At 42.8% G+C, this 23,107-nt stretch overlaps 1 protein-coding gene across 1 annotated transcript in view; it reads left to right on the top strand.

Moving 5' to 3' along the window:
• The window catches only part of FAM81B (family with sequence similarity 81 member B), a 55,441-nt gene extending 46,545 nt beyond the window's left edge, over positions 1-8,896 (top strand). The window contains exons 7-9 of the mRNA XM_025293991.3: positions 5,051-5,186; positions 6,937-7,132; positions 8,608-8,896. Of these exons, the coding sequence (XP_025149776.2) occupies positions 5,051-5,186; positions 6,937-7,132; positions 8,608-8,741 (466 nt within the window). The 3' untranslated portion in view covers positions 8,742-8,896. The remainder of the gene's footprint in view (positions 1-5,050; positions 5,187-6,936; positions 7,133-8,607) is intronic.
• The last annotated feature ends 14,211 nt before the right edge of the window (positions 8,897-23,107 follow it).

Raw genomic sequence — 23,107 nt, 5'->3', positions numbered from 1 at the left:
GACCATCTAGTCAAAGCTATGGTTTTCCTAGTAGTCATGTATAGATGTGAGAGTTAGACTATAAAGAAAGCTGAGCACAGAAGAATTGATGCTTTTGAACTGTGGTGTTGGAGAAGACTCTTGAGAGTCCCTTGGACTGCAAGGAGATCAAACCATTCAATCTTAAAGGAAATCAGTCCTAAATATTCATGGAAGGACCGATGTTGAAGCTAAAACTCTAATACTTTGGTCACCTGATTCAAAGAACCAACTAATTAGAAAAGAGCCTGATGCTGGCAAAGATTGAAGGCAGGAGGAGAAGGGGATGACAGAGGATGAGATGGTTGGATGGCATCACTGACTCAATGGACGTGAGTTTGAGCAAGCTCCAGGAGCTGGTGATGGACAGGGAGGCCTGGCATGTTGCAGTCCATGGGGTCTCAGAGAGTCATATGTGACTGAGCGACTGAACTGAACTGAGCTGTGCTACTGAAATTTAGAAAAGGGAATGATCAGGTGCTCAAAACTGATGGTCTGAGGCTATGAAGATACTGGAATTTGAACTCAAGTATAATTTGTAACGAACAGTAAACAAAAGTCTTTATCAGAGTGAAGTTGAAATTTCTTTTTAACTACTGTCACTCATTAAAAACCATAGAACACTGAGAAAAAATTCATTTGAGGTTATTGCTATAAAGGGCTTCCCCTGTGGCTCAGCTGGTAAAGAATCCACCTGCCATGCAGAAGACCTGGGTTCAGTCCCTGGGTTGGGAAAATCCCCTGGAGAAGGGGAAGGCTACCCCTCTAGTGTTCTGGCCTGAAGAATTCCATGGACTGTATAGTCCATGGGGTCACAAAGAGTTGGACATAACTAAGCAACTTTCACTCACTCACTATTGGTATAAATTTAGTTCAGAAAAATGTTTCTTGAAATTTCTTGTTTGTGACATAAAACTTAGACTCAATCTCTAAAGAAACAATAGTACCTAATCTAAAGACTTATTCAGATACAAAAAATGAAAACTTCTTCTGTGTTTATAACCCATCAAATGGCACTAAATCTTTCTATATTCTCGTGTAGTTAGTTAAAGCCACCATCTGAATTCTCAAAAGCCTGGTAATAGTAACAGCTTTCAAGAATTCATAATATTTATGTCTTCTAAAAAAGTTCATTCAACAGATTGTTGGATGCAAGACCACTGGGTTTGAGACATGAGAGAGCTGGTAAAACCAGCCCAGGATGGGGCTATGTCCTCACTTAGGTATGTCATCTGCAGGGAGGTCACTGGGATACTTGTTCCAAGCCCCACTCTCTGCCCTCACCATTCCCTCTCACCACAGCCATGGGTTTCCCAGGTGGTTCAGTGGTTAAGAATCCGCCTGCCAACACTGGAGACACAGGAGATGAAGTTTCGATCCCTGGGTTGGGAAATCCCTTGGAGGAGGAAATGGCAGCCTACTCCAGTATTCTTGCCAGGATAAACCCATGGACAGAGGAGCCTAGCAGGCTACACTTCATGGGGTCACCAAGACTCAGATGTGAGGGAGCACGCCTGTGCACGTGCACGCACACACACCCACCCCTCTCTACACTGGGCTCTCGTGGTGTCTACAGAGCCCCATTAAATTTTCTTTTACTCTTCTGTGACTTTCTCCCCTATAATTGCCTTTGGTGTGCATTTTAACCTGATTCTATCAGTGTGAAAAAATGTTCAAAATCAGGCTTTATCTCATGTTTGTGCTAGTGAGGTCTCTGGCCATAATTTAAAAGTCTGATTTATGATTTAAGGAAAAGGAAAGAAAGAGTTACCTATCACTCCATCTGTCTATCTACCTCCTCACGTACGTAACTACATCTGATCAAGATACTCCCATAACCGGTGATGTAGAGAATTTGAGAACTAAAATGTGTCATCTAAGATAAATTCATCCTATTGAGATTATACATGTATGTTCTATAATTAACAGAACAATAATTCTTATATGGCAAATCATGTCCATTATGTTACAGAAAAGTCAAAAGAAACGAAAACATTTATATAAACCACTATTTTTATCCTTTTTACCTTTCAAGGAGAATGCTTTTAAATAATGCCTTTCTATTTTAATAAGCTAACAATAGACAGGATCTGACCTCTGACTGTTACCAGGAAAGTGAGTTTCCAGTTACAGGCAAAACCTTGTGATAAGAAGATCATAAAAAGTAATTCATTCTTTATGGTTTATTTTAATTTCAGAATTTCAATTACTGCCATGTCCTTCCAGAGATATTACCTGGGTACATTTAATGGTCCTTGATTGTCAGAGGGATTTTAATATTTTATTACTGATGAGAGTAAATGTTCTATTTACACACTGAAGGTGAAAACTGAAGGGCGGATTCTTGATGGTAAAGCTATCTTAGTTATCTGGGGATTTACTCTCCCACTTAACCATCACAATTAATCCTTTCACGAGAGAAGGGAAGATGAAAATCAAAGATTAGGTCTCTAAATAGCTTGATGTGTCTATGATTTGCTATTTGTTAACAGCCCTAATAAAAGGTATTCAATGAGAAAGAATAAATCATTTATTCAGCCTCTGCTTAACTGAGCATTTCTATATTCCAGGCATGGTTCACAGCCATGAACAAAGCAAAATCCTTGCCTTCACTTTCTAGTGGAGAAGACCTACATATTATGTATCATGTGATGATGAGCATTTTGAAGAAAAATAAAGAAGGGTAAAGGAATAGGGAGCATCAAGAAAATTTTCTGTGATAAGGTTGTGCTTGAATATAAATATAAATGAAATTAGGGCAGGAGCCATTGTACATTCTCAGGAAGAGTGTTCTAGACAGAGGCAGCAGTTGGCTAAACAGATATTGTCCACCTATCCACTGGGGGGGGGCTAATTTATCTGAGATCCAACATCTGTCATTAGCCAGCAGCATAAGTGTTTAAAAAGCAAGCTTAAACTAAGAACAGGATGAATAATCAACTTCATCTTCTTCACTATTGAGAAACTTACCCACATCAAGGATAAGTTTCTATGCTGACACTTTCTTTGTGAAAAATATTCCTCTCTGTATCAAAAAGTATTAATTCAGAAAGATGGAGACCAGAATTTAGCTATTACACTACAACAAATACAAGTACTGAAAAAGTAACTCCCTTTTCCATTTCTGGATTTCATCATCCAAATCTGTTTCTCAACCTTGGCACTATTAGCATTTGGCAGGATAAGTCTTTGTTACGAGGCTGTCCTGTTCACGGTAGGATGTTTACCCACCATGGCTCAGTAGCACCTCCCATTCGTGACAACCCAAAACATCTCCAGACATTGCTAACTGACCCCAAGTCTACATAAAAATGGAAATGACCTCACTATCATCTTTTCCAACTGACAGTCCAAACACTTTTTCAGGAGAGCTAAAGCAGCATGCAATTTGGTACTGTCTAGCACGCCTTAGGCAATTTCCAGTGATAAATGTCACACACCAAATTAGCTGCATGTAACTTTTCCTGAAACCATTAGAGTAACTATTATTTCAAGCAACCCCACAGTTTGCTACTGCTGCTGCTAAGTCACGTCAGTCGTGTTCAACTCTGTGCGACCCCATAGACGGCAGCCCACCAGGCTCCTCCGTCCATGGGATTTTCCAGGCAAGAGTACGGGAGTGGGGTGCCATTGCCTTCTCCAACCCCACAGTTTAAGGTAGTCTGAATATTTTCAATAACAAATGACATGCCCTTTTCCTGCGATCTAATATTTAGCCTAAACAGAATTCGAATGTGACATCTTATCATGAGCAAATCACAAGCAGAAAACACCTTTAGAAACCACTCCCCAGGCCCTATCACCCCTCTTATCAATCATTTCAGATGAGGACTCCCCTCTCACACTCTCAGCTACTCTGCAATGAATTTTCAAACTAATGCTACATGATTCCAGTCCTTTTAATTTTAGCAAATTTTGGGAGATAGTGAAGGACAATGAATCCTGGTGTGCTATAGTCCATGGGGTTGCAAAGAGTCGGACATGACTTAGGGACTGAACAGCAACAATGACATCTACTTCTGTTTAAATCCTTCATTCTGTTATTTAACAGTCCTATTGTGCATTGACTTGATGTGAGCAGTTCCTTCCTGCACACTTCTTGATTTTTCTGATTTTGCCCCACTTGAGTAACTCAGCATCTCTCTAAATCCACCCCCCACCCCCGCAAAGAATAAAGAATCCACTCAGAGATCCACTGGTGACACGTGGGGACTTCACTGAAGGTTTGCCAGAAGCAGAGATGATCACCGAGGAGCATCTCCCTTGGACACTCTGCTTCCCAAAGTCCATTTGGTCTCTCTCCTTTCTCCCTTCCCCATTTCTCCCTCTGACTGTCCTCTCTTGCCCAGCACCTCCTCAGCTTCACAGTTACCCTAGCAGAGAAAAGATTTGGCCAACTACTGCTCTTCGCCAGACTTCCCATAGCTAAGAATGGCTTTTACACTTTCTAATCATTTTTTAAAGGAAAAGGTATACTTCATGACATCACATGAAAGTTAAATTTCAGTGTACATAAAGTGTCATTAGATGATAGCCACCTCATTTCCTCATCATTTATTAAAAAAAAAAAAGCCTATAATTTGTATCATGTGGGGCTGCTTTCCCACTGGGCGGGCAAATGGTTGCAAGGGAGACTACATGGCCTGAAAAGCCTAAAATATTTACTATGTAACTTCTAGAGAAAAGGTGGTTTGCTAACCTCTACCATAGACTAATACCATGCCAAGTGACTTGTTGAAGTAATTCTTCTGCGTACACACACACACTACAGCCTGGGCACTGACAGGCGATGGCACACACAGATGGCACAGGCCTTTGTGTGTGTGGACGTGTGTTTCAGGCTGTGCAAACGGGTGCTGTCGGCAGGGACCCAGTGTGTGCTCCCTTACCCACCCCCCATCACCCCTAAGTGTTTGCTGGGCACATGGACCCTCATCATCAAAAAAAAAAAAAAATGGCAGAGTTTTCAATAAATGTCTGTTTTATGCATAAATTTACTTATTAAAATAGAACAAACTACTTTCCCCCCTAGATTTAATTCCCTTTCATTGACTCTATATGAGGAAATGGATAACCATCAAAAACGGACAGAAAACCAGCTCATCAAATACGAACAAGAGCAGCTCAGCCGTGCAAACCAGTGTCTGGCCCTCCTGCAGGAGAAGCTGGTAAGGGCTCTGTTATCCCCTGTCTAGATGTGAGCGGTGAGTCTGGGTCTCGAGAGCCACACTTGAAACCTCACAGTTACCTTCAGTGCCTCAGTAACTGACTTTTTAGCACTGGAATAGGAATCCAGAGGCCTGCCTTCTGGTCCTGTCTGCTACTCCTCAAGTCTGTGCACTCCCACGCCTCCTGGTATCTCTCCCTGTACCAGAATAACACAAAGAGGGCTTTTTAAAGCACAGATTCCTGGCCCCAACCCAGAGCTGAAGCATCAGACAGACCCTCCAGAGCCTCCCTTGGGCATCTGCTCCGGGATAAGCTTCTTGGGTGATGCTCAGATACAATAAAACCTGAAAACTGCCTTAAACAAGTCGTTTTTACCTCTCTGGAGATCCACTGGTAGATCAGAGGAGGTTTTCAAAACTCCTTCTCCAGGGCAGACCTTGTAGAGACACCCCCAGGCTTCCGGGTGAGGCGACAGGCACATACAGGAAATCTATCGCCGGCTCGCTTCTCCAACCAGCAATGCCGGCCACGCTCCTGAGCCCTGACGGGAGAGCAGCACGGCCAACCTTGCAGGTGACTCAAATAAGATGATTCTGGAACTTCAGGAAAGCGGCTTTCGGCAGCCCGGGAAAGGACGCTCCTATTACTCAACCTGAGCTTGTTGGCATGGATGGAGGCAGGAGTCCCAGAGAGGGAGGTCAACGTTACAGATTTATCACTGATACGGCTGTTGAAGGACGTGCGGTCCGACCTGCAGCCAACCGGGCCCGCTGGTTCGGCTCCGGGTTTAGGCAAGACTCCTCCACCAGTTCTAGACGGCACTAGGTGAGAACACAGTCATCTGCGGGCAAAAGGCGCCTATCACAAGGAAGAGAGGCTGGAACCCACCCGCGTTTCTCCCTTCCCTGCAGGGAAGTGAGGAGGAGCAAAGAAGCTCGTTGTCTCAGGCTGCCTCTGCAGCCCCACCCTGCTGCATGTTAGAATCACCTGGGGAGCTTGTAAATGCCATCAACTCCTGGGTTCAACTCAGCCCCATTAAATCAGAATTGTGTGTAGGGGTAGGGTGGGGTTGGGGGCGGGGGTGGATAATGGGCTAGGTGATTCTAATAGAAAGCAGAGATGGAGAATCACTATCCTGCCTGAAGCCTGTCCACATAGAGGTAGGAAGCTCAGGGAATAAGAACCTCTAATACTTAGGAGAATGTCTCAGGAGCTCAAGTTAAGCAGGACATAAAATGCCTTTCTTGGCAACACTTCTTTAAATGCTAAAATTCCAAATCCTCCAGGGATTTCATAAGGACCACAGCCCTTTCTCTTCTCCCATAGCATGTAGAATTTCAAAAACTACAAATGAACAAGGTCAAATAAAGGAATTAACTTACACTTGTGAATAGCTTCCCTGGTAGCTCAGATGGTAAAGCGTCTGTCTACAATGTGGGAGGACCCAGGTTTGAGTCCTGGGTTGGGAGGATCCCCTGGAGAAGGGAATGGCAATCCACTTCAGGACTATTGCCTGGAAAATCCCATGGACAGAGGAGTCTGGTGGGCTACAGGCCATGGGGTTGCAAAGAGTCGGACACGACTGAGCGACTTCACTTCACTGTGAATAGCTTTAGATCCAAGGGAACCTGGTTTAGAAACTCATGTTTATCACAGGAAAGCAAACTTGTTTGTTAAAATGCATTTTCTAAGATGAAATTCAAATCCACAAAGGTTTTCAGAAGTTTTATCACATGACCTCTTTTGTAGGATATGTCTGAAAAAAACATGGAAGAAAAATTACTGAAGCTTTCAAGCAAGTTAGAGAATTTCACTAACACAGAGAAGTATGAAGCAGATCTAAACAAAATAAAGCATACAGAAAATAAACTATCCAAGAAGATGAGCCAACTGGAAAAGCAGATCTGGGATGAATTAGAGAAAATGCAGGATGAATACCAATCAGGTGAGCAGGTACTTGAACTGAGTCAGGAACATCAGTCCTTTCTTATCCAGTCCTTCAGGGTTTTCTACTTTGAGCTAATGGCCAGGGAGCAATCTTGTCATTAGTCAAGAGACATCCTTTGTATTTCATCCGACTTTCCTAAATAACCCATAGAATGTCATCATATCACCGGAGGGAAGGTAAATATACAAATTTAGTTTCTCATTCACAGGTTGCAGGGTCACAAGTTGCCATTGCTGTGAGATTTATTGTTTAGTCTCTAAGATCATAGAATCATAAAATTGTCAGACCTGGAAAATCCTCAGAGATCATCAAGACCTGACTTGTGGTTATATCATGAAATTAAGAGTCTAGGTCAGATGTCCCTCATTGAACTGCAGGTAATGAGCCTGGACGGTTGTCAAACTGGAGACCTGACCTTTAGAAGTCGAGAGAGAGAGAAATGAGTGAGCAGAGTCCAGTATAATGACTGCTTTTCTTCTTAAGGAGGCTAATGGCAGCAGTGTCAAGCTGAGCTAACATCAAAGAGGATTAATTCGAAAGGCTCATCTAATTTGTCAAAAGGAAGGATGGGGGGACAGGTGCAGCCGAGCAGTCATCTGCCTCGAGCCACAATTTTGAGAATTACCAGGAATCAGAAGGTTCCGGTATGAGAGACAACCCCAATTTAACTGACCCAACTTTTAGGGCTGTGCTTGCTATTTACCTATTAAAGATGGAATTTACTCATTCTGTTAGTACAATCCCAGTATGAACTGAAGAGTAATTTGTAATCTATATGTTTCTGTGTTCTACTGTCAGAGCGTAACAAATGGGGACTCCCAATTAATGGTTTGCTTTTATGCCTTTAACAAAAATGTGTTGAGAAATGACTATGCAAAAGCCTCCAGTGAATAAGCAATGGGCTGTACCCTAAGAAGCTTGAGATCTGGTAGGCTGTGGTCCTGAGTGCTGGACTGTGGTATAACAGAGACACAAAGTGCTGGGGGCAGGCGTGGGGAGCAGCTGGCAAGGGACCATTCCTTAAGTCCTTCAAACAGGTTGCTTTCAGAGGTTTAAAATCTCATCTGTGGCCTTTACCTTCAATTTTGTAACAAGAATAAAAAAAGAGATCATCCAAATTTCTTGTCCAAGTGGACAGAAAAAATATTTTCAATTTCTCTCTTGAAATATAGAATTATTTCATTATGCAATCTATGGGGATGGAGGGGAAGGACAAGAATTGAAATTTTGCAATGAAGCCAGATACTAGTTGAAACACAGTTGCAAATGCATTCTGATGACATTATAACAAAAAAGATTATTATACATTTTTAGACCATTTTTAGACTGGTCTTAATGGAATTTAATATGCTTTGAATTAAACAATGATCGATTATGGCAGGACTGCTGACTAGTAACTTTTGTTAAAATTTTTTTTAAAGATCCAATGCTTTGTTTAGCTTCAATATACCTATTTTCATATCCTCTTCCAGGATTTAAATCAATTCATGACTCTCTCAACTCCCTCCAACGAATACAGAAAACAAAGATGGATTTAGAAAAATATAAAGTACAGAAAGACCTAAAGAAATTGCAGCGTAAGATAGCGGAACTCCAGGAATCATAAACTTTCTGGTCATCTTCTTTTTCACCAGCCAGTGGAGTGGTTTCCTGGGAGAAGTTGGGGAAAAAAATCTCTTTGAGATGTTTATTGCTTCTATCTCTTAACACCTTTCTAAGGTGATGAATGTACCAGAAAACCCAATAAAGCAGGGAATTTTATGATGTCTTGATTAATTTATTAGTGAAAAAGGGAATTTCTTTCCATACATACTTTATATTTTTATTTGTCCACAAATCTGCATGTTATTCCTATATGGTGAAATAGGTCTGGTGTAATATATTAAAGAATGGTGGAAACTGTGGAAAATTGGAGACAACTTACTTGTCTAAAAAGAATAGCAACTATGCAGTTCCAGTCCATTATTTACATGCATATAATCCATTATTGTCCAAAGTTTTATTTTCCAAAAAAAAACAGAAATCTGGTTTTACATGAAACCATTTATAAGCATTAGCAACTAGTTCTTAAACTATGAGGGAAATGTCTCTGGGGCAGAGACAGCCAAGTGAAGTGTCAGACTGTGACTTCTAATGCAGAGGTTTTAATTTTCTAACAGTCCCAATATTTATACCAAGTCTAACTTCTATGTATTTAAAATACTGATTCATCTTACTCAATATGTATCAGAATTATGAGCAAGAAAGAGTTAACCATCTAAAAGAATATAACAGTTTCCATGAAAAACATCCAACATAATTTTATCCTGGTGCTAAATTTAAAAGCACTGCAAAAATATGAATTAGTTTCCCATAAAATTAAACTATCTCTAACTTTTGTAGATATAAATGTCAAATGGAGAACCTGATATTGGGCAGGAAAATCAGGAAAAATAAAAACAAACTATTCATGTTCTGTACTATGTAGAGAACTGCATACTCTTACATTATTGGGGAGTCTACAAATTGGTATAATAATTTAAAGGGTAATTTGGAAACATCTATTAACATTTTAAAGTGTATATAGCCTTTGACCCTGGAATTCTACTGCTGCTGCTACTGCTAAGTCGCTTCAGTTGTGTCCAACTCTGTGCAACCCCATAGACGGCAGCCCACCAGGCTCCCCTGTCCCTGGGATTCTCCAGGCAAGAACACTGGAGTGGGTTGCCATTTCCTTCTCCAATGCATGAAAGTGAAAAGTGAAAGTGAAGTCGCTCAGTCATGTCTGACTCTTAGCAACCCCATGGACTGCAGCCTACCAGGCTCCTCCGCCCATGGGATTTTCCAGGCAAGAGTACTGGAGTGGGGTGCCATTGTCTTCTCCAATTCTACTACTAGATACTCATATTACAGGAGGAAAAAAACTTCCAAAATATGGAAAGATATATGAATAAGGATGCTCATTATAGCACTGTTTCTTATAGAAAAAATGAAAACTACCCAATCAAAAGGAAGTGATTAACTAAATTAATATCACCACCAACAAAAAAGTGCTATCTAGCCCTTAAAAAGAACACAGAAAGAAATCCAAGATACTTTGTTAGGTAAATAAAGCAAATTGCAAAGCTATATGAATGTGATCCCACCTGTGTCAAAAAAAGTCTTAAAATAAGTTAAAATACACATACAGTACACAAAAAAGTAAGAATTTACAGCAGACTAGCAGAATTATGAAAAATTTTGTCTTTTACACTAAGTGGTTATTAATGCTTTTATAGTATTACAATAGCTGTTACCAGGAAAAATGTTTTTAAAAAATAACCACAACAACAAACACACGAGGAGGCTCACAGAGTCACTCTTCGTAATGAACCAAGTAAGTGGTTGTAGAAAAAGTTAAGTTAGAACTTCACACAGATTAAGAGCCAAGCCAGATCCACATTTTACTTTACACATTTAGCAGCAAAAACAATGACGACATACAGCAAATAGAAAAAAAAAAAAAAAGTTGACACATTTTTTTCCTTGTAAGCAAAAATGCTCTAACTTGTAATTCAAATAACAGGGCAAGATCAAGCCAAAAGTTTTCCTAGAATGGGTCTTCTGTATTGGCATTGACAGGGTAGAACCACGTAGAACAGAATGTAATGCAATCAAGTAGGGATTCAAAGGATCCTCTGCTAGGATTCTTCACTGGGCACCCCAAGTTGGGGTGTTCAGAGGTTTGTAGACACTAGATGGCCTGAAAACTATGCCTTATGAGAAGGTGAATCACATTTAGTAGGGCCCTGATGCTGGGAAAGATTGAAGGCAGGAGGAGAAGGGGACGACAGGACGAGATGGTTGGATGGCATCATCGACTCGATGGACATGAGTTTGAGCAAGCTCTGGGAGTTGGTGATGGACACAGAAGCCTGGCATGCTGCAGTCTGTGGGGTTGCAAAGAGTTGGACACGACTGAGCGACTGAACTGAACTGAAAGCCTATACAGCTTGAATTTGTTGCTGATGCCCTGTCCTGATGAGCAGGCTCAGTATTGGAGGAATATTCCTGAAAGCCATTGCTACCTCGGGATAGCAGCAACTTAACTCCAAACAGAAGTGACTGTGAACAACATACACATCACCCTCTGACCCCAACATATCCCCCCGTTCAGCTCAGTTCAGTTCAGTCACTCAGTCGTGTCCAACTCTTTGTGACCCCATGAACCGCAGAAGGCCAGGCCTCTCTGTCCACCACCAACTCCCAGAGCTTGCTCAAACTCATGTCCATCGAGTCAGTGATGCCATCCAACCATCTCATCCTCTGTTGTCCCCTTCTCCTCCCACCCTCAACCTTTCCCAGCATCAGGGTCTTTTCCAATGAGTCAGTTCTTCACGTCAGGTGACCAAAGTATTGGAGTTTCCGCTTCAGCATCAGTCCTTCCAATGAATATTCAGGACTGATTCCTTTAGGATGTACTGGTTGGATCTCCTTGCAGTCCAAGGGATTCTCAAGAGTCTTCTCCAACACCACACTTCAAAAGCACCAATTCTTCAGTGTTCAGCTTTCTTTATAGTCAAACTCTCACATCCATACATGACTACTGGAAAAACCATAGCTTTGAGTAGATGGACCTTTATTGGCAAAGTAATGTCTCTGCCTTTTAATATGCTGTCTAGGTTGATCATAACTTTTCTTCCAAGGAGCAAGTGCCTTTTAATTTCATGGCTGCAGTCACCATCTGCAGTGATTTTAGAGCCCCCCAAAATAGTCTCTCACTGTTTCCTTTGTTTCCCCATCTATTTGCCATGAACTAATGGGACCAGATGCCATGATCTTAGTTTTCTGAATGTTGAGTTTTAATATATCCCCCACTCAACTTTATTTTACCTGGTTCTGAAGATGTCCATGGCCACTCCAGGGGCATGTGGCATCAGCAGAAGTGGGAGTGGAAAGAGTGGTCTGAATCAATGAACTTATTGTAGTTAAAATGTGAATTTTACAAGAACCTAGTAAACACGTTGGTAAAGCTCATGTAAGTGAGGGGCCCTGGAGCTCAAGAGTCAGCATTTCACAGTAGCTTCAACTCTGCTCTGGGAGCCAATGGAGCCCCGGGTTTCCCTCCTTCTGCATTTATTTTGCCACAGGCCCCAAAAGATAACAAAAATGAACAATCCCCTTAAGAAGCACAATATATGGCACTTTATTCTTTATCAAACACCAACTCTTAATCCTCTGGAAAACGTCAGACTTCTCTCCACAAATACAGGAGAATGTCTGAGTATGTTCAAAGCATTTTGCTTCCCTATAGAAAATGAAGGACAAATCCTGCACCTTATGTTACTCAAGTAACTTCCTTCTCAGCCCCACTATAAGGTGGATATACTCACACCTGAGTGCCAGGACAACAGTAAAGCTCAAGGTCAAAGAAACGGCATCCCCAGAGTGCTGTGGATGCCATCAACTCTCTCCTCTTCTGCAGAAACTTACCAAACATCAGCTCACTTCTATGGTGTCACCAATAATACCAGCAAGAAGCATCCAAAACTAAGAAGGAGAACCTTGATCCATAATATATACGTGTTTACCTTATAAATGGAGTCTCCAAACTTTTGTGAGGGAGTACTTGTGTGCTAATCACTGGGGATACAACACAGAACAAAATAAAAATGGACTTTGCCCTTACGGAACTTAGAGTCTAGTGGAAAAGACCAACAATCAAACCTGCAAATACTCAAGCAAAGAAGGGGTATGGTGGAAGCACATGGGAGAAGCATTGAGCATAAACATAGGGTATCAGACACAGGGGCCTACCAGAAGAAGGGAGATCTAAACTGAGATTCTAAAGTATAAACAGATGTTAGCCAAGGAAAACAGGCTTCCTTGGTAGAGGTGGGGGTCAGGCAGAGTGAAAGCGAAAGTCACTCAGGCGTGTCCGACTCTTTGCCAGCCCATTGACTATACAGTCCATGGAATTCTCCAGGCCAGAATACTGGAGTGGGTAACCATTCCCTTCTCCAGGGGATATTCCCAACCCAGGGATCGAACCCAGGTCTCCTGCATTGCAGGAAGATTCTTTACCAGTTAAGCCACCAGGGAAGAGCAAGAATACTGGAGTGGGTAGCCTATCCCTTCTCCAGCAGATCTTCCCGACCCAGGAATTGAACTGGGGTCTCCTGCATTGCAGATGATTCTTTACCAGCTGGGCTACCAGGGAAGCCTTAGGCAGAAGGTGCAGCCTAAGCAAAGGCCTGGAGGCCAAAAAATGCAACCCAGGCCAGGAACTGAAGAAGTTCAACACAGTCAGAACCTAAAGTGTGGGTGGAGGTGGGGGAGGGCTGGGGAAGGCGAGCAGGAAAGAGAAAGTTGGAGAAGTTAGGGGAGTCGGATGTCTGATCACAACGGGCCATATAACTCATGTTGAGGAACTTGGGCCTTATCTTCCAAAAAAAGTCCTTGGAAGGATTTTGCATAGCAGAGTGACATGATAAGATTTGCATTTTAGTGAAACCCCTCTGGCTGTAGAGTACAGACTATAGACATAGTGGGAGAAACAAATTTGGGTGAAAAGTAAGGAGATAGGGCAGGTGAGTGACGATGCTGAGCTCAGCTTTAAATTGACTGATTTCTTGAAGATATGATGAGCTGTCCCAAGGGCTTCCGTGATAGCTCAGTTGGTAAAGAATCCACCTGCAAAGCAGGAGACCCCAGTTCAATTCCTGGGTCGGGAAGATCTGCTGGAGAAGGGATAGGCTACCCACTCCAGTATTCTTGGGCTTCCCTTGTGGCTCAACTGGTAAGGCATCCACCTGCAATGCAGAAGACCTGGGTTTGATCCTTGGGTTGGGAAGATCCCCTGAAGACAGGAAAGCCTACCCACTCCAGGATTCTGGCCTGGAGAATTCCATGGACTGTACAGTCCATGGGGTCACAAAGAGTCGGACATGACTTTCACTTTCACTTGAGATGTCCCAAAGGAGATGTCCAGTGGTCAGTGAGACGTAAGGACCTGGAGCTTGAGACAAAGAGCAGAACTGAGGAATTAGCACAGAAATGGTTAGTGAAGATATGAGTGAGGAAGGAAGAGATTGCCTAGTCTTGGGAGGGCGGGGTGGGCGTGGGAGATATGAAGATTACGTGAGAAACACAGAGCAGGGAAGAACCCGAGAGCACCTAACATTTAAGGAAGAGGCAGAAGAGGAAGCTTGGTGAGTGTAGGGAGCCAGCAGTGAGGTAGGAGAGGAAGCATAATGGTCTGAGGGTTTCGATCTTCCCTGGGAGTTCCTGCTAGCAGATGGCGCCAACCATCAACTTGGGAGTTCTACCAGCAATGCTTCAGATCAGATCTCTCCTTGTCAATGAGGTCCCTGTCCTACAATGTAAATAGAAAGTTGGATGTATCACACAACTCAGTAGAGAAAGGTTATAAATGCTTTCCCGACTGCCCTTCCATATAAAATAAATGTGCTGCATCTTATCAGACGCAGGGTGGGGGGGATGGTGGCAGTGAACCCTCCCAGATAGAGGAAGGATTATTGTCAGGAAAAAAACAAGAGGTTGTTTCAGCCCCTATGCAGCTCGGCATTTCCCTCTTCAGGAGAGTCACACACATTTGTGGTAAGTTCTGCTGTTTAAGATCTTCCCTTTATCATACAGTCGTGAAAATTTCTAACTCCATAGACTAAATTTCCATAATCCCAGGTTCCTCAGTAGAGCTTTCTTACCTCGTTTGCAGATGATATTTATGAGATGTGAGGTAAAAATGATTGGTGTGCTCATCAGGATGTCATAAACCAGACCCTCCTTTACAATCCCCAGAGATGGAAACTGAGAAAACAAAACACAAATCCAAACTCCTAATGCTGGGAAGTCTTGAAGGATCCTGGGCTCTGACACACCTGAGTTTAAAAGCAGCGCCACACACACTGTATGTGCAACTTTGGCTATGTTCTCTAACCTTGGAGTCAGTTCACCCATCTTAACATGGGAACAATACCACTAAGACTAAAAAAAAGAAACTGAGCTGTTACCAGTTATCAGAGACGGTTCCAAGCACTTTACCTGGATGGAATCATTTAATCCTCCCAACAGATGTGTGTTACTGAGGCACAGAGAGATAAAGCAATTTATGTTAAGTATGAAGTGCTAAGTATCAAGTGCTGCCAGTATGCAGTCGAGCCAGAATTTGAAGTCATCAGTGCAGAGAATTTGCTCTTAAACATTCTGCTATAGTGTTTCTCTAAAAATGTGTCTGATTCATTGTAGGTATTACACCTGATAAAGGTACTGATTAATAATAATAAACAGAGTTTTAGATCTTTATGGGAAAAAAAACCAGTTCCATAGTACTCTTTTATGCAACTCTGAATTGAATCGGTATTGTTCAAAAAGGTCCCTGTACTGTGTATATTGCTTGTGTTCCGTCACTTCAGTCATGTCAGACTCTTCTGTGGCCCCATGGGCAGTAGCCTGCCTGGCTCCTCTGTCCATGGGGTTTTCCAGGCAGGAATACTGGGATGGGTTGCCATGCCTTCCTCCAGGAGATCTTCCTGACCCAGGGATCAAGCTCGCGTCTCCTGCATCACCGGAGGATTCTTTACCACTGAGCCACTGGTGAAACCCAGAGCCATGTGCTGTGTATATTGGTTTGCAATAAACCAAGCAGTGGAACAAAGCAGTAAGAAGTGCAAACTATAGATTTCTCCTGGAACAAAATTATACTGAGAAAGTTCCTCTACTTTAAAAGCACTTATTGTTTCTGGGGACAGAGGCTAACAGCTACAGAAACATTTCAGACTCTGTCTAGAGGTGGGTAAGGTGCTGGTGCCAGTGAGCTGTGAAGTGTATTTCCTCCAGAAGTTCTGGCCATCAAAAGCAAACCCACGAGCTATAAATGCCAGGTCAAAGTCATTAGTATCCAACTAACAGATGCTTCTCCAAAAAATGCTGTGTACTACATTCACAAGAGGGACGTTCAGGGTTGGGCTTCAAGTGCACAAGGCCTACAAGGAAGCATGGGAATGACCTACTGCTACAGTCCCAAACCACTCCTAAACCAAGGAACCTACCTAGTCTTTATTCTTAAATTCCATTGCTTAGCACTTAAAGGCTTTTACGTATTCACAACAGCACAGTCTTCACAACACAAAAGTCCTCAAAAAGAACAAACACACACCCATGAGCCTTCATGGATACTTCTCTGCAAGGACTGGCTGATAACTAAGGAGAGCAAGGCTTTTCAAAGCCAAGAGGGGCTAGGCACCTAAGACATAGGAGGGTCAAAAGAAAGTTGATGGGAGAGAGGTTAGAAAAGTCAAAGGGAAAGCCAAGGGCTGGCACCTGGGATGTTATCAAAGATAAACTGAAATAATTAGCTGACCACTGGCCTCAGTTTCTATCAAGTTCAAAATCTGGCAAGAGTGGAGTATCCCTTATCATTGCATAAGTTTGTTTGCATGTGAAGCTTGAGAGAAAATAAATTTGCCAAGTTAGTCCTTTGGAAGAGGTCCCCGTCATCCTAAGGTTCTTCCTAGAATTCAGACAGTGGTAGCAGGTAAATGATAGCATCAAAATAGACTCTGGAAGGATAACTCAGTCAGTCACAAAGACACACACCTCCGCTTATTTACATATCTTTGTGATGACAGCAAATTATTTAAAAAAATGTGACGATAATATTGGAAATGATCTTGGAAGCCAGATTCTGTTTGCTTAAGATTATAGACAACTTTAGAAGAGTGAATCACTTGTGCCCTCCCTCTGTAAAACAAGGTTAACATTTACTGTAAAAAAATTATGTGAGAGTAAAATGAGGTGACTGTATAAAGTGCTTGGTACACAGTAGGCATTCTTTCCACTCCTGAAAGTAAGTCCCTGACAGCTTAGGCCCTTGCGGTAGAGACTACTACCCCATCGACATAAGAAGTTCCTCTGCTGAAGTCAATGGTACAGGACCAGGTCCTCTGCAGTGCTAGATCTTACTTGGGCTTTCTTAGACGCTACTTGACATGTATGAAACCTTATTGCTGCCGACATGTTTCTCAGTGTTCATAGCTATCCACCACTGCCTGAATTTGGGTTAAGTGAGTTAATAGGTTATTCTGAATAATAGTTCTTTGACAGAAAAGCCATCCAACCACATACAGAGCACTAGCTCTGAGGCAATATAGGGCTGACCTCAGGCAATTTTGAAATATATTTGTTTCCACCTTATTGAAGCTGCTTTATGACAATATACATTTGATTTCTCAGCAGTGATTTTCTCTTTAATATTCTTTCTACACAAACTTCTGTTCCATCTGGCTTTTCTCATATGCCTAGAGACCCTTGTGTCTCAAACATAAGAGAAATCAACACTGCCAGGAAAGTACAAAAGCAAAAAAAAAAAAAAAAAAGAAATCCCACATAACTCACTCTGCCAACATATAACCTGAAGTTGCCTTTTTTCCATACCACCTGACTTCTTTACAGGCTAATTTCCAAACTTCTAAAAGCAGGAAATATTTTTAACATTAAAACTATTTAGGGCCTCTCTAATGGTCTAGTGGTTAAGAATCCACCTGCCAATGCTGGCTGCATGAGTTTGACCCCTGGTGGGGAAGATCCCACATGCTGCAGAGCAACCAAGCCCAGGTGCTACAACTACTGAGCCATACGCGGCAACTACTGACGTCCTCACGCCCAGAGCCTCTGCTCCACAAGAGAAGACGCCACAAGGAGAAGGCAAGCACGGCAGCAAAGAGGAGCCGCCACTCCTGCAAATGCAGGAGCGGAGGCCCAGCGCGGCCAAATACAGATCAATAAAGAAAAAATAAACTATTTGTACACTATCTCCCCTTTCTTTTGAGCTATTAAATTGGACAAGACAATTAAGATTAAAACTTTTAAGCCAGGTGTGGTGGTTTTCCAAGATAACTCCCGCTCTCCTGATACTCAACTCTGCGGTATTTTTTTTTCCCCACAGAGATTAAGCAATGACCATATTTTATATGATTAAAGGGAAGGAAAGAGCATTAAACAGGCAGAGTTGTAGGCACTCAAGTTATTTAAGCCATCTGGGAGTCAGATGGACAACATGCATATTCTACTTAATGGGGGTCCATTGGAGTACAGAATGAAGCAGGGAAAAGGCTAACAGAGTTTTGCCAAGAGAACGCACTGGCCATAGCAAACACCCCATTCCAACAACAAAAGAGACAACTCTACGTATGGACATCACGAGATGGTCAATACCAAAATAAGATTGATTATATTTTTTGCAGCCAAAGATGGAGAAGCTCTATACAGTCAGCAAAAACAGCACCAGGAGCTGACTGTGGTTCAGATCATGACCTTCTTATTGCAAAATTGAGACTTCAATTGAAGAAATTAGGTAAAACCACTAGACCATTCAGGTATGGCCTTATGATTATACAGTGGAAGTGACAAATAGATTCAAGGGATTAGATTTGATAGACAGAATGCCTGAAGAACTATGGATGGGGGTTCATGACATTGTACAGGAGACAGTGGTCAAGACCACCCTCAAGAAAAAAAATGCAAAAAGGCAAAATGGCTGTCTGAGGAGGCCTTACAAATAGGTGAGAAAAAAGAGAGAAGCAAAAGGCAAAGGGGAAAAGGAAAAATATATCCATCTGAATGCAGAGTTGCAAAGAACAGCAAGGAGAGATAGGAAAACCTTCCTCAGTGATCAATGCAAAAAATAGAGAAAAACAATAGAATAGGAAAGACTAGGGATCTCTTCAAGAAAATTACAGATAGCAAGTGAACATTTCATGCAAAGATGGGCACAATAAAGGACAGAAATGGTATGGACTTAATAGAAGCAGAAGATGTTAAGAACAGGTGGCAAGAATACACAGAACTAAACAAAAAAAAGATCTTAATGACCCAGATAACTTGATGGCTTAAAATTCAACATTCAAGAAATGAAGATCATGGCATCTGGTCACATTACTTCATGGCAAATAGCTGGGGAAACAATGGAAACAGTGACAGACTTCATTTTCTTGGGCTCAAAATTCACTGCACATAGTGACTGTGGCCATGAAATTAAAAGAAGCTTGCTGCTTGGAAGAAAAGCTATGACCAACCTATATAACATATTAAAAAGCAGAGATATTTCTTTGCTGACAAAGGTCTTTCTAGTCAAAGCTATGGTTTTTCCAGTAGTCGTGTATGGATGTGAGAGCTGAGCACGGAAAAATTGATGCTTTTGAACTGTGGTGTTGGAAAAGACTCTTGAGAGTCCCTTGGACTGCAAGGATATCCAACCAGTCCATTTCCTAAAGGAAATCAGTCCTGAATATTCATTGGAAAGACTGATGCTGAAGCTGAAACTCCAATATTTTGGCCACCTGATGCAAAGAACTGACTCATTGGAAAAGACCCTGATGCTGGGAAAGATTGAAGGCAGGAAGAGAAAGGGACGAGAGAGGATGAGATGGTTGGATGGCATCACCGACTTGATGGACATGAGTTTGAGCAAGCTCTGGGGGTTGGTGATGGACAGGGAAGCCTGGTGTGCTGCAGTCCATGGGGTCGCTAACAGTCAGACATAACTGACTGAGTGACTTAACTAAACTGAACCACGATGGTGTGATCACTCATCTAGAGCCAGACATCCTGGAATGTGAAGTCAAGTGGGCCTTAGGAAGCATTACTGTGAACAAAGCTAGTGGAGGTGATGGAATTCCAGCTGAGTTACTCCAAATCCTCAAAGATGATGCTGTTGATGTGCTGCTCTCAATATGCCAGCAAATTTGGAAAACTCAGCAGTGGCCACAGGACTAGAAAAGGTCAGTTTTCATTCCAATCCCTAACAAAGGCAATGCCAAAGAATGTTCAAACTCCCGCACAATTGCACTCATTTCACACGCTAGTAAAGTAATGCTGAAAATTCTCCAAGAGAGGCTTCAACAGTACATGAACCATGAACTTCCAGATGTTCAAGCTGGATTTAGAAAAGGCAGAGGAAACAGAGATCAAATTGCCAACATCCATTGGATCATAGAAAAAACAAGAGTTACATAAAAATATCCACTTCTGCTTTCTTGACTAAACTAAAGCCTTTGACAGTGTGGATCACAACAAACTGTGGGAAATTCTTCAACAGATGGGAATACCAGATTACCTTACTTGCCTCCTGAGAAATCTTTATGCAGGTCAAGAAGCAACAGTTAGAACCAGACATGGAACAATGGACTGGTTCCAAATTGGGAAAGGAATACATCAAGGCTGTATATTGTCACCCTACTTATTTAACTTATATGTAGAGTACATCATGTGAAATGCCAGGCTGGATGAAGCACAACCTGGAATCAAGATTGTGGGGAGAAATATCAATAACCTCAGATATGCAGATGACACCGCCCTTATGGCCAAAAGCAAAGAGGAACTAAAGAGCCTCTTGATGAAAGTGAGAGAGTGAAAAAGCTGGCTTAAAACTCAACATTCAAAAAATGAAGATCATGGCATCTGGTCTCATCAATTCATGGCAAATAGATGGGGAGACAATGGAAACAGTGATAGACTATTTTCTTGGGCTCCAAAACCACTGCAGATGGTGACTACAGCCATGAAATTAAAAGATGCTTGCTCCTTTGAAGAAAAGTTATGACCAACCTAGACAGCATATTAAAAAGCAGAGACATTACTTTGTCAATAAAGGTCCATCTAGTCAAGGCTATGGTTTTTCCAATAGTCATGTATGGATGTGAGAGCTGGACTATAAAGAAAGCTGAGCACCGAAGAACTGATGCTTTTGAACTGTGGTGTTGGAGAAGACTCTTGAGAGTCCCTTGGACTGCAAGGAGATCCAACCAGTCCATCCTAAAGGAAATCAGTCCTGAATTTTCATTGGAAGGACTGATTCTGAAGCTGAAACTCCAACACTTTGACCACCTGACATGAAGAACCAACTCATTAGAAAAGACCCTGATGCTGGGGAAGACTGAAGGCAGGAAGAGAACAGGATGACAGAGCACGAGATGGTTGGATGGCATCGACTCAATGGACATGAGTTTGAGCAAGCTCCAGGAGTTGGTGATAAGACAGGGAAAGCTGGCCCATGGGGTGGCAAGGAGTTGGACATGACTGAGGGACTGAACAACAGAGAGGAATAAAGTATAACCTTTTTTGCCTGCACACACAATTCCATTCAAGTATTTATAGAGACTGGCTTCTATTAAGTCACTTTCAAAGTAAAGGTCTACTCGTGTACCTAGAACTGATTACCCACGTTCCTACCGTGAGGATCTTTGAAAAGAGCTTCTACCCTTAGAAGGTTTGTAAGCACTGGTGAAGAGGGTGGGGGGGAGGGGCAGCCCAGCACTGGTGAAGGGGGTGGGGGGGAGGGGCAGCCCAGCACTGGTGAAGGGGGTGGGGGAGGGGCAGCCCAGCACTGGTGAAGGGGGTGGGGGGGAGGGGCAGCCCAGCACTGGTGAAGGGGGTGGGGGGGAGGGGCAGCCCAGCACTGGTGAAGGGGGTGGGGGGGAGGGGCAGCCCAGCCCTGGTGAAGGGGGTGTGGGGGAGGGGCAGCCCAGCACTGGTGAAGGGGGTGGGGGAGGGGCAGCCCAGCACTGGTGAAGGGGGTGGGGGAGGGGCAGCCCAGCACTGGTGAAGGGGGTGGGGGAGGGGCAGCCCAGCACTGGTGAAGGGGATGGGGGGGAGGGGCAGCCCAGCACTGGTGAAGGGGGTGGGGGGGAGGGGCAGCCCAGCACTGGTGAAGGGGGTGGGGGGGAGGGGCAGCCCAGCACTGGTGAAGGGGGTGGGGGAGGGGCAGCCCAGCACTGGTGAAGAGGGTGGGGGGAGGGGCAGCAGGGCTGCTCACTGAAAACCAGGGTTGCTGCTTTGCATGTGCTGCATTAGTCAGTTTCCATCAGTGTTTTGCTTTAGGTCACTTTGGACTTGGAAAACTTGGGTAGCCTTAGAATAATGGAATGCTTCCATTAGAAATCTAGCTCAAGGCCCTGATTTCACACATTCACATTAAAAATTAAAACGTCAGGGACTTCCTTGGTGGTCCAGTGGTTAAGGCTCCACAGTTCCAGTGCAGGGATTGTGGGGTTGATCCTTGGATCAGGGAACTAAGATCCTACATGCCAAGTGATGTGGCCAAAAATAGAAATAAAATATCACTTATTGCTTAAAAAAGAAAAAAAACTAAAAGGTACAACTCAAGTTTTTACATCACATGATCAGCCAAAAGTATTTCACTTCTCAAGGTCTGGAAGTAGAATATATAAAGCATTTTTTCAGACTTTCACCTTAAAAATAACAACAACAACAAAAACTATCACATGGAATGAATAAGACTGGGTTAGGAAGTTCTGTAGATCTTTTTGGTGCTGAACTATGACATAAGCCTTATAGGTTGTAAAACAGTTGGAACTAATGTACAGAACACCACAGTTCAAAAGCATCAATTCTTCGGTGCTCAGCCTTCTTCACAGTCCAACTCTCACATCCATATATGACCACAGGAAAAACCATAGCCATGACTAGACAGACCTTTGTTGGCAAAGTGATGTCTCTGCTTGTGAATATGCTTGAGAGTCCCTTGGACTGCAAGGAGATCCAACCAGTCCATTCTGAAGATCAGCCCTAGGATTTCTTTGGAAGGAATGATGCTAAAGCTGAAACTCCAGTACTTTGGCCACCTCATGCGAAGAGTTGACTCATTGGAAAGGACTGATGCTGGGAGGGATTGGGGGCAGGAGGAGAAGTGGGCGACAGAGGATGAGATGGCTGGATGGCATCATGGACTCAATGGATGTGAGTCTGAGTGAACTCCGGGAATTGGTGATGGACAGGGAGGCCTGGCGTGCTGTGATTCATAGGGTTGCAGAGTCGGACACGACTGAGCGACTGAACTGAACTGAATGTACAGAACTATTTTTTTTTAAACTTTGCTGCTGAATTGTGAAGTTTCAATTATCGAAAATAAAGTCACACAAATATGAGATGTAATGTTTCAGATTGCAAGGTAATATGTAATGTAGCGTTTGTAAA

The sequence above is a fragment of the Bubalus bubalis genome, chromosome 9 (assembly GCF_019923935.1).
Source record: "Bubalus bubalis isolate 160015118507 breed Murrah chromosome 9, NDDB_SH_1, whole genome shotgun sequence".
NCBI classification, from domain to species: domain Eukaryota; kingdom Metazoa; phylum Chordata; class Mammalia; order Artiodactyla; family Bovidae; genus Bubalus; species Bubalus bubalis.
Note: the sequence above shows the minus strand (reverse complement) of the source record. Positions and strands in the feature narration are given on the sequence as shown.